At 41.2% G+C, this 15,712-nt stretch overlaps 3 protein-coding genes and 1 pseudogene across 3 annotated transcripts; all 4 read right to left on the bottom strand.

Annotated features, from left to right (window-relative positions):
• Positions 1-319: 319 nt before the first annotated feature.
• LOC121683490 (P2Y purinoceptor 13-like) lies at positions 320-1,364 on the bottom strand. Its single transcript, XM_042063118.1, has one exon. It carries the CDS (start codon positions 1,310-1,312, stop codon positions 320-322), a length of 993 nt encoding a protein of 330 aa, XP_041919052.1. The 5' UTR covers positions 1,313-1,364.
• Positions 1,365-2,133: 769 nt separating this feature from the next.
• Positions 2,134-3,056, bottom strand: LOC121683491 (annotated as a pseudogene).
• Positions 3,057-6,104: 3,048 nt separating this feature from the next.
• Positions 6,105-8,493, bottom strand: LOC121683562 (P2Y purinoceptor 13-like). Its single transcript, XM_042063218.1, has one exon. It carries the CDS (start codon positions 7,071-7,073, stop codon positions 6,399-6,401), a length of 675 nt encoding a protein of 224 aa, XP_041919152.1. The 5' UTR covers positions 7,074-8,493; the 3' UTR covers positions 6,105-6,398.
• Positions 8,494-9,723: 1,230 nt separating this feature from the next.
• Positions 9,724-12,133, bottom strand: LOC121683561 (P2Y purinoceptor 13-like). The gene has a single exon (XM_042063217.1). It carries the CDS (start codon positions 11,921-11,923, stop codon positions 10,946-10,948), a length of 978 nt encoding a protein of 325 aa, XP_041919151.1. The 5' UTR covers positions 11,924-12,133; the 3' UTR covers positions 9,724-10,945.
• Between the last annotated feature and the right edge of the window lie 3,579 nt (positions 12,134-15,712).

The raw sequence follows: 15,712 nt of genomic DNA on the forward strand, positions 1-15,712 counted from the left end.
TATCCATACCCTTTTTATAGAAATAAATTAACAGCCATTGGTATCAAAACTGGTCTTGATGAGGGGCTATTTATGAATTGTTCAGAAATGCTCATACTTGGGAATTTGATTTAGCTAAGCTCTTAAAAGTATTGACACAAAAAGTAAGGAGAGATCCACCTTAACAGAACAGGCCTTTTACCTTAAGTGAAACTGTAAAGAGCATTACAAAGGTATTGAGAACAGTGTCACAGTGCCTGCTATTTCCTCTGTCCCAGGATGTGTATCATGCTAACAAGCTAAAAGATGCAGTGTCAAACTCACATAAGTAGAAGCCCTTTCAAAGATCAGCATCCTCATTAATGACCTGTGCTAAAGTGGAAGGCCATTGTCCAAATATCTTGAACTGATAGAGTTTCTCCCGAAAGGCTTTGCACAGCAATACGTAGATGAGGGGGTCCAGGCAGACGTTGGTGGTAGCGAGCCACAGAGTGAAGCTCTTAGCCACCTTCAGGGAAGCCCACTGGCAGGTAATCTTGTTCTCCACCTGACGGTGAACGTAAGGGAGGCGTGTGATGTGGTAGGGGGCGAAGCAGATCAGGAACACCGCCAGGACGATAAACACTCGAGCTTTGATCTTTCGTCCTCCGTCTACGTCTGTGCTCCTAGATATTCGGTATGACATGATGACCCTCTTTGAGATGCACGTGTAACAGAATCCCATGACAAGAGAGACAACAAGGAAAATCACACTGCACTCGAAAGTTACTACTTCATGGTACCGTTTCCCAAACTCACTCTTTATGGACATGCACACTTCTGCTGTGTTATTTGTTGGCTGTTGGCTGTTATTTGTAGGCTGTACATTGTTGAACATCATGGTAGGTATGGTATTCACACTGAGCAAGAGAGTCCAGATAATGATGACGGCCACCCTGGCAAACAGAGCACTTTGGCCAAACAGTTTCCCAGCGGGTCGAACGATCTTGAAGAAGCGGTCAAGGCTGATGAGACCCATCAGTATGATACTCATGTGCAGGCAGAGGTAGAATAGTGAGCTAACATGGCAATCGAGCACCATTAATCCGTTGGAAGCTCCAGGCAAATTACTCAGCACCTTCAGCGGGATCATCAAGGTCATCAGAAGGTCAGCCACCACAAGGTTCTTCAGATAGACGATGAATGCGGATTTGGCCTTTAGTTTCCAGGAGATGCAGACTGTCACAATATTTAGCACAAGAGCAGGGATGAACAGCGCAAAATAGAGACAGGCCATCACCAGGTTGAAGAAGTTCATATTGAGTCCACAGTTCACAAGCGGAGGAGATGCCATGACTCCAGAGTGCTGTCTGGTGTGAAGAGAATGAAGGTAGATCCAAGGCACTCTGCTGATAAAAAAAGTCCTTTATTGAGTGGTCACTGACGCAGCGATGTGTTTCCACTCAAACAGAGTCTTTATCAAAGTGGTGACTGGTGTGCTGTCTGGTGTGTTTGAATGTCCTGTGAAACTCTGACTACGTGACATGAAAGTGCACGTGTGAGCAAACCCTTGGTGTGGTTAGTGGGAAATTGGTGACGGTACGTGTCTTTATCAAAAAGCAGCTATTTAGGCAGCACACGTGTCCACACGTGTTGTTTGAACACATAGCTTGGTCATATTTCATTTTCATTTTGTTCAGTAGCAGCACTTAAGTAGTAGTGGTTATCAGCCTAAAGCAGATCTAGTCCCACCAAACTCACTACCATGTCATCTCTATATAATAAGGCCAACTAACATGTCAGATTTCTCATTAAAATAGATTAAGTTCAGTGGGAATCTGGTGGTGGTTACACTGTAAACAGATGAAGGCTCAGCAGTTAAAGAAGGTGCTAGACGAGCATGGGAGATGACACAAAAGTCATTCGAAAGGTCCTTTAGGCCAGCGTTTCTCAAACTATGGGCCGCGGACCGGCACTTGTCCGCAATGTGGAGACTGCTGGTCCGCGGAGCCGTGGAGTGAAATTAGGCCCGGTGCTTCGTGTGATAATTTGCTGCGCAATTGATCAAGGAACTGCGGACCAGAAAAAGAAAACAAGCGTTTCTGCAATCAGGAGGAAATGCTAATTCAATGTCATTAAACATAGAGCAGTTTAATTAAGTGGTGGTATGAGCGTTCATTCAATGCAGACGTTGGTCGAGGAGAGCCACAGAGTGATGCTCTTAGCCACCTTCAGGGAAGCCCAGTGGCAGTTAATCTTGTTTTCCACCTGACGGTGAACGTAAGGGAAGCGTGTGATGTGGTAGGGGGCGAAGCAGACCAGGAACACCGCCAGGACGATAAACACTCGAGCTTTGATCTTTCGTTTCCCCTCCTTGTTTGTGCTTCCCGAATTTCGATACGACTCAATGACCTTTTTTGCAATGCACGTGTAGCAGAATCCAATAACAACCAACATGACTAAGAAACTCACGTTGCATTCAATAATTATGGCATGATGGTACTGCTTCCCCAGGTCACTCTTCATGGCCATGCACAGCTCGGCAGTGTTATTTTTGGGCTTTCCGCTCGTGAGGACCATGGTGGGTATGGTGTTCACGCTGAGATAGAGTCCAGATAAGGATGACGACCACCTTGCCGAACAGGGGTTTGTGGCCGAACCTTTTCCCGTCTGGCTGGACGATCTTGAAGAAGCGGTCGAGGCTGATGAGCCCCATCAGTATCATGCTCATGTACATGCAGAGGTAGAACAGCACGCTGCTAAACTGGCAGGCAAAGGCACGCAAGCCGTGAGGGGCCCCGGGGATCTCGCTGCCGGCCTTCAGCAGGATGATCAAGGTCATCAGAAGGTCAGCCGCCACACGGCTCTTCAAGTAGACTCCAAACGCAGAATTGGGCTTCAGCTTCCAGGAGATCCAAGCTGCCATGACGTTCAGCAGGAGAGCGGGGATGAACAAAACAAAGTAGAGGCATGTTATCACGAGTTTGACCGTCTTCAGATCGAGCCCACAGTCCCGGAGTGGAGAAAGTGATGCCATGACGGCTGTCGTCAGTTCGAGCTCACAGTCCCGGAGTAGGGAAGGTGATGCCATGACTTCAGAGTGCTGTCTGGTGTGTTTGAATGTCCTATGAAACTCTTTGGTCCGTGATCACATCTCGACGTGACACAAAAGTGCAAGTGCGAGCCGAGCAACCGACCAACTTCCTCAACCCCAAATGAGGGACACTTCACTTCCACTTATATAAGTAATTTTTTAAAAATATACATTTCTTTGACATAAAGAAATGACTTCATTGACATAATTTCACTGCATTTCTTACTTCCAGTAACTATATGCATGTGACAATAAACTTCCTTGTATCCTTGTATTTCTTAAGACGAGCCAGCTCATGCTCCATTCAAATACAGCCTATGGCTAGTCCACAAACTCTAACAATGTTTGTGCCACATTTATAGCCCAATATTAACAATGATAAGTATACTATTTAAGTTGGTAAACAACCTTCATTCCTTTGGAAATAGAAGTAGGCTGTGTAATGGCATGATGCTAGCTAGATATTTTCTGTTTACAATTAAAGGTGAATTATGAACCTGGTAGCCACTTAGCTATCTGAGTAGAATGTGTTTCGATTAGCATATCATGTGCTGTCCAACTAAGCGTTCTCACCCACACCTATTTACGTAGCAGACTTGTGGTCAGTCCATGACTTCTGAGTGCTGTCTGGCGAGTTTGAATATCTGTGTAACTCTTTATTCCTCTGGTCTATGATCACATGGTGAATGTGACGATAGTTGAAGTGAGCCAGGTGGTGGTGAGTTATGCCTTACATTCAGTGCTGTTCATAAATATCCTGTCCTGCAGCTCAAAAACTAATTTTCTAAATATATTTAGATTAGATTAGATTAGATTCAACTTTATTGTTATTTATCTTGCTTACTGTTACTGCAATATGGGTGTGCAGAAATTGACTGTTTTTGCAGCCACGCATGCAGCATACATTGGGCGGTTGTGTTGTCTTGTTTGAACACGCTGCTCGGTCACATTTTGTTTTCATTGTGTTGTTCAGCCTAAATCACATCTAGTTCAACCAAACACTACCATGTCGTCTGTATAATAAGGGGCAACCAACATATTCTGACAGTTGTCTTGACTAAAATGAATAAAGTTCAGTGGACATGTGGTGGTTGTGTCAAGCTGACCAATGTAAACAGATGCAGACTGAGCAGATAAGGCAGGTGTGAGAGAGCCATGTGATCTCCCAGCCCCAGGCGTACTGGGGTGACATAGGGGTTGAGGGAGAGAGAGAAAGGTTGGGTAAGGGAGCATGAACATACAGGAAGCCACAACAGAAAGGTGGAGTTTTGTTGGCCTTAATGGAGATGGGCAAGCTGATGCTTTGTCATCTGATGTCTGAGATCTAGCTCTGCAGTTCCCACGACCTTGACAGATTTTCCCAAGAGCTGATGCCTTTTCATCGGCTCTCTGAGACCTGATTCTGACTGCAGAGGATGTCCTAATATGAACACCACGTCCTGGTCAAAATCTCAGTCTTATTCACAGCCAAAGGTTGCACTGATGGCATCAATATTAAACAACAGATGTGTACACTGCAAAAAATGAAATCTAACCAAGTGTTGATAATCTTATATTAAGATCAAAAAATCTATTTGGTATTGCTTTTAGTATGAAAAGACTATCAACTTCTCTCTCTCGAAAGATCATTTTGACTTAACTTAAAGACTTTGACTTATTTTAAGGAGTCTTATCAAGACAAATTTGCTCAACGCACTGGCAGACAAATTTGCTTGTTTTTAGGACAAATTTGCTTAACGCACTGGCAGACAAATTTGCTTGTTTTCAGGATGAGATGTCTTAATTTAAGAAACGTTTGACTTATTTTAAGTCAAATGATTTGATGAGAAAGTGCTAGGTAAGTGTCTTTATACTAAAAACAATACCAACTAGTTTTTTTTATCTTGATATAAGATTAATAACACTTGGTTAGATTTTGTTAGATAAGCAGTTTTTGCAGTGTATTTTCTTTGAAAGTGAATAAATAACTGTTTAAAACCATTGTTGATAACACATAGCAAAGTAAAGTTGAAAATGAGATCTCACCTGTTTCTCCAAAGGGACCTCTCACTACTTCCTCCCGTGTAATTAAAACTCTCCTAAACGCGTATCTCGTCGATTATTGGTTGAAACACTTTATTTTGCCTTTGAGTGGGTTGCCAACCCTTATTGGTAGCAACTGTTTTTGTGTACAGATCTTGGAGCCTAGGCTGCCTACAGAGACACGTTTTTTGACGGCCTGCTTATGGGGCAGACAGCTAGCGGATCGTTAGGAAAGATTAGATGAATGTGATCATTTATGTGTGGGCCTTTTTTGGGCCTGAAATCACTGATACAACCTTTAAGTTGACCTCAGCTTGGATTAGAGGAAGGCTATTTCACAGCTGAAAAACAGGAAATAGCTGTCCTCTTGTCTCAGCCCAAGTCCAATTTAAGTTTAGCATAAGATCTCAAAATACTTTGTTTTTCTTCTCAATCTATTCATATCTGGCCTTATTTCTCCTAAGGGTCCCTCTGGAGAAACAAGTGAGATTTAAATAAGACATGATTTATTTCTCATGAGGCAAAAAAGATGTTTTTGAGACAATACATTTTCTTTTGGGAAGAAGGATGTGTTTCCAGTTCACCACTGTTTACGGCCCTTGGATATGGAAAATGGACTTATAGGGCCTAGACCCATTCTAAATAGAGAATTGGTCTGGTGTTAGCAAGGCTATGTGTATGGCTTTATTACATTAAGAAAATAGCTTACCAAATAATTAAATTAGCTTTAGTTTGTCCATGATGGACGTAGCACATTGCCTCCTGTCATGCAGCATCAGAACCTGTCTCTTGTCCTCCCTGATTTCCTCAACCTGCCCCTTTAAACTCCTTTAAATTAAGCTCTGGTAAGTATGTATTAATCACCTAACTTAAATAAATGTAGATAGCTTAATTAAACATATACAAAAAAAGAAATACTTTCGGAGTGAAAGTAATTATTTTACCTGCTGAAATAATTGAGCACAGGGTTTCTGTATCAGGTCTGCTGGTTATATTTTTGTTTTTCTATAAGTCTATTTCATTACATAGATACATTTTTACATGCAGAAATGAATAAAACATATTCAGATTCAAATATTAAATGTTTCTACTTTTTACATCAGAAAATATGGTTTAGCATTTGTACCTAACATAGCATGTTAAAAGTTACAGGATACTGTAGGTTATATAGTAGGATTATAACAGCCACCAAATCATAGATACTTCAGAATCCTTACAAAAGATCAAAATATAAAGATAACTCTGTCTATTGTTTGCTGTCTCCCATGCTGTGAATCATGCTAACAAGCTAAAGGATGCTAAACTCACAAAAGGAGAAGCCCTTTCATAGATGAACCTCCTGGCTATTGACCTGGTAAGAAGTGGAAGACCATTGAAGTAGTATCTTGAATTCATAGAGTTTCTTCCGGAAGGCTTTGCATAGCAGAAAGTAGATGAGGGGGTCCAGGCACACATTGCTAGTCGCCATCCACAGAGTGAAGCTCTTAGCCACCTTCAGGGAAGCCCAGTGGCAGTTAATCTTGTTCTCCACCTGACGGTGAACGTAAGGGAAGCGTGTGATGTGGTAGGGGGCGAAGCAGACCAGGAACACCGCCAGAACGATAAACACTCGAGCTTTGATCTTTTGTCTACACTTGACGTCCCTGTTCCCTGATTTCCTGTGTGACTCAATGGCTCTCTTCATTATGCCTGAGTAGCAGAATCCCATGACAACAGACACAACAAGGAAAATCACACTGCACTCGAAAGTCACTACTTCATGGTACCGTTTCCCAAACTCACTCTTTATGGACATGCACACTTCTGCTGTGTTATTTGTTGTAGGCTGTACATTGTTGAACATCATGTTAGGTATGGTATTCACACTGAGCCAGAGAGTCCAGATAATGATGACGGCCACCCTGGCAAACAGAGCACTTTGGCCAAACAGTTTCCCAGCGGGTCGAACGATCTTGAAGAAGCGGTCAAGGCTGATGAGACCCATCAGTATGATACTCATGTGCAGACAGAGCTAGAATAGTGAGCTAACATGGCAATCGAGCTCCATTAATCCCTTGGAAGCTCCAGGCAAATTAATCAGCGCCTTCAGCGGGATCATCAAGGTCATCAGAAGGTCAGCCACCACAAGGTTCTTCAGGTAGACAATGAATGCGGATTTGGCCTTTAGCTTCCAGGAGATGCAGACTGTCACAATATTTAGCAGAAGAGCAGGGATGAACAGCACAATATAGAGACAGGCCATCACCAGGTTGAAGAAGTTAATATCGAGTCCACAGTCCACAAGTGGAGAAGGAGATGCCATGACATCTGAGTGCTGTCTGGTGTGTTTGAATGACCTGTGAAACTCTTTGGTCCGTGGTCACATGTCTACGTGACACAAAAGTGCACATGTGAGCAAACCCTTGGTGTGGTTGGTGGGAAATTGGTGGCGATACGTGTCTTTATCAAAAAGCAGCTATGTACGTGTCTTTATCTGTCCAGCAGCTATTTAGGCAGCACGCGTGTGTCCACACGTGTTGTTTGTACACATAGCTTGGTCAAATTTAATTTTCATTTTGTTGTTCAGTAGCAGCACTTAAGTAGTGGTTATCAGCCTAAAGCAGATCTAGTCCCACCAAACTCACTACCATGTCATCTCTATAACAAGGCCAATGAACACGTCAGATTTCTCATTAAAATAGATTAAGTTCAGTGGGAATCTGGTGGTGGTTACACTGTAAACAGATGAAGGCTCAGCAGTTAAAGAAGGTGCTAGATGAGCATGGGAGATGACACAAAAGTCATTCGAAAGGTCCTTTAGGCCTTTATGGTTGAGAACATATCGACAATCAAGTTGCCTGTAACAAAGGGAAGTAGCTCTTGCCTTTGAGAAATACCTCGAGTTAACAATAGTTATTCACTATTAGCCAATAAATCGACCAAAATGGGACATCCATAAATGGACACCAGTTCAGTGTTTTTTATTTGCTAGTTTGTTTGTTGTCTTTTATGCTAGTACTTTGGTGTTAGATTGTCCATAGTTATGTTTAAGGACATGTCAAATACAACTGATACAGTACATTTAAGATATCTTTAAGTGGAACACACTGCAAGATTACCTTATGAAAGCACTTCCTTTTTCTGCTCCAACAATTCATAATGAGTCCCTCAACATTAGGAGTAATGATTATGAAAGCTTGTTTTGTAAGTGAGAGTGCTCAGACAGTTGCTCAAGAGATGTATCGGAATTACATATCAACCAAGTCAACTCTCTACTACTAATGTTTTTTTTTTTATCTCACATGGCTTTCAGAAGTAGTGGTTTTCAGTGTTGGGAAAGTTACTGAAAATTAGTAATTAGTTACAGTTACTAGTTACTTCTTTCAAAAGTAATTGAATTACCTTACCAATTACTGTATATCAAAAGTAACTAGAAATGCAATTCCAAGGAATTACCAGTGCATGAAAATGCTAAAGTTGTGATGTAAAATATCATGTATAGTTAAAACAGATAATACAGAGATGGTTACTACGGTGATGCTAGGATAGACATGGTGGTTGCATAGCTTAATAAAAGTTGATAGTTTAAAAGTAGACTGTTTAAAAGCTGAATGTAGATCGTTTAAAAGTTGTTGATAGACAGTAGATAGTTTAAAAGTTGTTGATAGGCAGCTAGTTTAATAGATAGTTTAATGATAGTTTAATAGATAGTTTAAAAGTACTGTTTAAAAGTTGTTGACAGACTGGAAGTTTAATGAATGTTGATATTCAAATAGTTTAATGGCTGTGTATAGGTAGATATTTGACGATAACTGAAAGTTGGAATGGCTCTAATGTTTGCTAGCAGTTATGCTAAGATTTTTAACTAGGCTAACCATGCTACTTAGCTAATGTTATATAGCAGTGCTAGCAATGCTAACATGCTAACCATGCTACTTAGCTAACTTAGCCAACATTTTCTAGCAGTTTAATGAATGTTGATATTCAAATAGTTTAATGGCTGTGTATAGGTAGATATTTGACGATAACTGAAAGTTGGAATGGCTCTAATGTTTGCTAGCAGTTATGCTAAGATTTTTAACTATGCTAACCATGTTACTTAGCTAATGTTTTATAGCAGTGTTAGCAATGCTAACATGACATTCAGCATTTTCTAAGTTACATTCAGCATTTTCTAAGTTAAACTGTTCAAGAGAAATTGCGTACGGGAAAAAGTGAAGCAGTTGAACAGGATGTGTAGTCTTAATAGGGCCAGTTTGTATGCTTAAAGCCTGAGACTGGCAGTTGATCCAGGTGGCCTGAACACCTGCCATAGGATTCTAATTGCTTAACGGCCGTATTATGATGTCACAATCGGTAATGTTAAGTCTATGGGGATTTTTAAAAAGTTTTTCTTTAATAGTTTAAAAAGTATAAAAGTTTCAAAGTTGAAAAGTCATACCAACCCGATCTGTTTGAAGACCTACGTTACAAAGTTTGAATGAAGTTTCTAAGTTAAACTGTTCAAGAGAAATTGCGTACGGAAAAAGTGGTAAGCGGAATAATAATAATAAGAAGTTGCCTAGGAAGAACAGTACAGTGCATTTTCATGCACTGTAATTAGTTACTAGAGAAAGTAACTTTTGAGTTACTTTTAAGTCTGCTTTTAAAATGTCAATATGAACAGTACCGAAGTCACACAATAAACCTAATTTTTAGACCTATTTATTGTAGTTTCAACGGGCCTTCAAATCAATAGCCTTGTGCATGAGTTCTCAAACTTTTTCTGACCACAAAACATTCTACAATGCATGAAGGCTTCCCTGACCTTGTTTTGTGCCACCCTCACCATCTAGGTGGTTTGATAGATATGTACAGCACACTGCCTACTGCTTGCCTTCTACTACTGCATGGTATGCATGGTGGTGCACTGACAGTGAATTCTGCAATATAGTAAGTTATTATTATTGCAATCCTTCTGTAGGCTACATGGAATGAGTTAAATGGGATGTAATGTGAAACAATGTTAAATGGCTTATTTTCAAAGCAGTTATTGTCTGCTCACACACACATACAACCTTAGGTTATCCTCATCCTGCTTTGAACACAGTTGTATTATATAGCATTTTAAGGACCACCAGTTTGGGAAAAGCCTGCGCTTCACAAGTGCTGACCTACCGAAATAAGTTTTGATACGCATTACTCCCAACACTGGTGGTTTTAAAGATACATCTCTTCATGGCCTTGCCACAGCTTGCATGCATCTCTACCCCCTGTGCCTCATATTCGATATGAGGAACTACTGTAATTGAGCTCACCAGTTTCCGGTAGTTGAGGCACAGCGCTACCATGTACTCAGCATACACCATTTATCTCATTCGTCATGTCTTGTAACATAAGAAAGACCTCTTGGAAAAGGGAAAAAGGATAAATGGTTGTTTTTTTCAGAGTGGGTCTTTAAAAATAATACAATAAAGTAAATTTCTGCCTTTCCAACAATCTACTTTAAGAAATTAAGATTACATTATCAAACACGATTATTACCTGTGAGAAATGATTCCTACTGCCTCCCAAAAACAACAATGTATGCATCCATATAAATATGAAAATAAAACATGTTTGTAAGGTTTGATGATTAACTGAAATACTTCAGTTAAGAGATCTGAATTGGATGAATCAAATATAAGAAATTATATTTTGTATTTCATTATATTTCACATATAAATAGTATATTATACAGAATACAAAATATACATAAAAGATCACAAATGAAAGGTTTAAATAATATTTTCTGCAAAACAATATGAAAGACAACAGAGCAATTTAGTTAGCAAAAATGTGTGTCAATATAACAAACCCAAAGATGCAGCCACACAGTAAGGAGAAGCTGTAAGCGCAGTACTGAACTCCCTTTCAAACTGAAGTGTCCTCGGTGTTCTCCTGGGCTGCTGTGGTAAACCAGTGCCCAAATATCTTGAGCTCATACAACTTCTCCCGAAACGCTTTGCAGAGTAATATGTAGATAAGGGGGTCCAGGCAGACGTTGGTCGAGGAGAGCCACAGAGTGATGCTCTTAGCCACCTTCAGGGAAGCCCAGTGGCAGTTAATCTTGTTCTCCACCTGACGGTGAACGTAAGGGAAGCGTGTGATGTGGTAGGGGGCGAAGCAGACCAGGAACACCGCCAGGACGATAAACACCCGAGCTTTGATCTTTCGTTTCCCCTCCTTGTTTGTGCTTCCTGAATTTCGATACGACTCAATGACCTTTTTTGCAATGCACGTGTAGCAGAATCCAATAACGACCAACATGACTAAGAAAATCACGTTGCATTCAATAATTATGGCATGATGGTACTGCTTCCCCAGGTCACTCTTCATGGCCATGCACAGCTCAGCAGTGTTGTTTTTGGGCTTTCCGCTCGTGAGGACCATGGTGGGTATGGTGTTCACGCTGAGATAGAGAGTCCAGATAAGGATGACGACCACCTTGCCGAACAGGGGATTGTGGCCGAACCTTTTCCCGCCTGGCTGGACGATCTTGAAGAAGCGGTCGAGGCTGATGAGCCCCATCAGTATCATGCTCATGTACATGCAGAGGTAGAACAGCACGCTGCTGAACTGGCAGGCAAAAGCACGCAAGCCGTGAGGGGCCCCGGGGATCTCGCTGCCGGCCTTCAGCGGGATGATCAAGGTCATCAGAAGGTCAGCCGCCACAAGGCTCTTCAGGTAGACAACAAACGCAGATTTGGGCTTCAGCTTCCAGGAAATCCAAGCTGCCATGACGTTCAGCAGGAGAGCGGGGATGAACAAAACAAAGTAGAGGCATGTTATCACGAGTTTGACCGTCTTCAGATCGAGCCCACAGTCCCGGAGTGGAGAAAGTGATGCCATGACGACAGTCTCCTGTATGACAAATGCCCACAGTGTGATTGCTATTATAGCTCCTTGGTCAATGGGAGATCACGTTACTGTGGCATATTTCAGTTAAAGCCACCTAACTATTGCGAAGATGCGGAAAAGCACAATGCTATTTGTGATGACATCTGTGAAATACTTTCGTAATTGGCAGGGACACATCCTGTGCTCTTAGACATCTTGGTCTGTACTCTTACAAAACGACACCAAATGTCTTCACATTCACCATTAGTCTATAGCACTGAGTCTTAGATGTGACCAGTATATCAATATGTATGATAAGTTTAGACTTTTGCGATGTCTTTATCCACTGTTATCTAACAGACCTGACAAATGAAATAGCAATCTATCCTCAATTCACAATCTATCACAGTGTCAGCGTCATTGGTGGGCCATAGGGGGCCGGGGCCATCCAGCCCCCCGCCCCCCCCCCCCCCCCCCCCGAGTTCTCTCCCAAAAGAAAAATTATGCGTTTTTGACTGCAGAATGGCCCAATCAGTCAGAGGAGGCTCGCTGAGGCGCTGTGAAGGCGCTGTGAATGCAGAAGACAAGACACAATCCAAGTCATACGTTTATGGACGTAGGCACGCTTCAATTAAACTGAAATACACATTTTGCGCATCATGTACAAAAATCCGGGACATTCAGTACCAATACCAACACCAACCAACATACCAATGACGTTTTTTTTAAGTACAGGACCTAAATACTTGTCAGACATGCTTCAGCAGTACACACCTTCTCGTCCTCTCAGGTCCCAGGTGAAAAACCTGCTAGTAAAACCTACAGTTAGAACTAAACATGGTGAAGCAGCTTTTAGCTGCTATGCGGCTCAGCTGTGCTCCTTGGTCAATGGGAGATCACCTTACTGTGACATATTTCAGTGAAAGCCTCCTAACAACTAGCCTAGAAATCTAGACGCACCCTAGCGGCGGCAAATTAATTTGCTCAGCCTGTACGTCTAGTATCAAACCATAGGGATTTCTATTGGGTAACACCGTGGATGTTATTCAATCACAGCGCTCTATTTTTTTAGAGAGTCTTAAGGCGGGCTTAACAGGATAACGACAGTCCTGCAACAGTGAACAACAAGGAAGGTGGCTATGGCGAACGAAGAGCGGTTGTTTGAATCTGCGTTGGCGTCAACTTTGGAGGAGTTGGACTTGTGCTTTTCTTTGAAAGTTGAGCAACACAATGCACTTAAGTCATTCCTTTCGAAGAAGGATGTATTTGCCGTTTTGCCGACCGGATACGGATATGGTCGTAGCGCTGGCCTATTGCATGCCTAGGCAGTTTGAAAGACAATTCTCTGCCCGCCCCTTGGATTAAGCGAGGTGAATGGTTCGATGCCAGACTATACATTTCAATGATATAGGATGGCCCGCTAGGCTACCTAACAACTGCAAAGATGCGGAAAAGCACGGTGCTATTTTTGATGATATCTGTGACATACTTTTGTAATTGCCAGTGGGAGGGACACATCCTGTGCTCTTAGACATCCTGGTCTGAACACAACAACAACAACACCAAATGTATTCACATGAACTATTACTCAAAGCCGAGTTTTAGAAAAATGTGACCAATATATCAATATGCATGATAAATTTTAACTAAAAATAAACAAAATTAAAATGCAAAAGTTACCATAAGGTTATTCCGTGTCAAATCAGATAAGGTTGTCTCAGATTTTGTTCAAACTTTATCAAGAATTGGGTCTTAATGTTATTTTCAAAATCACATTATTTTGGAAGAAATGTTTGGGCATTATTCATAGGCAGCCCAACTTAGTGTGTTTGTGTATTCATGAAACATAGTATATTATTGGCACTTTATACAGAAAGGGATTATGAACTGAGCTGTTACCAAATGTTCCTATTAGCTACATACCATTTTAGTCCTATGAAGATTCCCAAAAATGCAATCACATCTTGTTTTATACTTAATGTCTTCATGTGCATTTGTTACAGAGACCTCAAATATTGGCTCAACATTAATAAAGTATTGATTTTACAGACCAAATAATGATTGGTGTCATGTGGATACTAAAAAAGTAGTTTAGAAGACCCTAAATGTCACCAGTTTTGCATTTTGTTTCATATCTAGGGCCTCATATAAATGTAATGGGCATGCAGTACAAACATTTAAAGTTCCAAACATACTGAGACCCTGTCTGTCTTCCACCCTACAAAGTTTGAGCAGGCTGGGAATAGTACTTTTCAAGATATGAATGCCCACACATGGCCCCCAAGATAAGGCATTTCTGAGAGTGTAAAAAGGATACAAAATCGAGGGTGAAAAAATTTATGAAAACATTGGAATTTAACAAAAATATTTTGCAGGTCTTAGTTTTGGGACCTAAGTATTAGGTAGACAAACTTTGAGCAAAATCTGAGATTTGAGGATTTTGTCTGATTTGACACGGAATGACCCCATATTTTCTAACGTCTTCATCCACTATTATTTAACACACCTGACAAAGGAAATAGCAAGAAACATACTGTATGCTACAAAGACTACTAGTAGATTATTTACGAGGTCCTCATATCAGTGTTTTAAGCCAAACGTTGTGAGAAGAGTCGGGGGTCTACAGTGGGGCCACGGATGAGATGGAAGTGTATATACACACAGTCATGGCTCAAAGTTGGACCTACTCACACAGTTTAAAATGTGAATGAAACATCATTACATTACATTACATTACATTTGGCTGATGCATTTTTAGCCAAAGCGACTTACCGTATTTTCCGGACTATAAGTCACACTTTTTTTCATAGTTTGGCTGGCCCAGCGACTTATAGTCAGGTGCGACTTGTATATGAAAAAAATATATAATTGAACATGTTTTTAAATGTTAATTTATATTAACTGACATGAACCCTACATGAAACATTACTGTCTAGCCGCGAGAGAGCGCTCTTAAATGCACAAGTCCTGTGCACTCAGTCAGAGATTAGTGGTTGCGCTATGCCTGAAACACACGTGCGTACCTAAATCCTCAAATTATGCCCAGGATTCTGTTTGGGCCTCAGATTTGGACAAATAAAGGCCAGTAATAATTTTGTTTCAATTTAACTAATAAAAGAGCTCCCAGCGATAATTTGAAGATTTACGATAGTCTGTCGCCTAAACATTCCTCACCCGTATCTAGACATGCATGAAAACATTTGAAAACAAAACTCACTGCCATGTAGGCTAATATTTGATTGCTGTTTTGCTACTAATTATCTTTCACGTACTGAATACGCACACTAGAAAGTGAAAGTAGGCCTACTATGCGCTCCGTGTCTGTGTCTGTCTGTTCACGTCCGCAATCGATTATAACGTTCCTCAAATGGAGAACACATCCATGTTCTCTCGCGTTATAGGCTGTCGCTTCTGTGTTTACAAAATTCCTGACGGTTCCTGATCGCTAAACGTTTGTTTTCCTTTCCTGTCGATCGCGGTTGATGTAGAAGCACCTCCTAGGCTATTTGACTTCAGCGATGAGAGAGGGAGAGAAAGAGGCACCCGCAAAGTGGTCCATGCGCGCGTGTGTGTGTCTCTGCATGGGGTTCAAGTGAAGTCAGAGTTGGTCCGTCCAGTCAATAGTCCCGCATTCAGGCCGCTCCATTATTAGATTAACGTTATCAGACTGGGCTGTAACATGTGTAGGAATTTCTCTCATTATGATGGAGTTGTGGGACTTTTATTATTATGTTCAATACTTAATAACTTATGTGCACTACCCGCAATCCTGCGCTGAAATTTAGGCCCTGGTTTTAAATG

This window comes from Alosa sapidissima, chromosome 15, assembly GCF_018492685.1.
Source record: "Alosa sapidissima isolate fAloSap1 chromosome 15, fAloSap1.pri, whole genome shotgun sequence".
NCBI classification, from domain to species: Eukaryota; Metazoa; Chordata; class Actinopteri; order Clupeiformes; family Clupeidae; genus Alosa; species Alosa sapidissima.

Bases quoted from the DNA above. Each gene is read 5' to 3' on its own strand.
- LOC121683490 (XM_042063118.1), bottom strand. From the start codon at position 1,312: ATGGCATCTCCTCCGCTTGTGAACTGTGGACTCAATATGAACTTCTTC.
- LOC121683562 (XM_042063218.1), bottom strand. From the start codon at position 7,073: ATGAGTATCATACTGATGGGTCTCATCAGCCTTGACCGCTTCTTCAAG.
- LOC121683561 (XM_042063217.1), bottom strand. From the start codon at position 11,923: ATGGCATCACTTTCTCCACTCCGGGACTGTGGGCTCGATCTGAAGACG.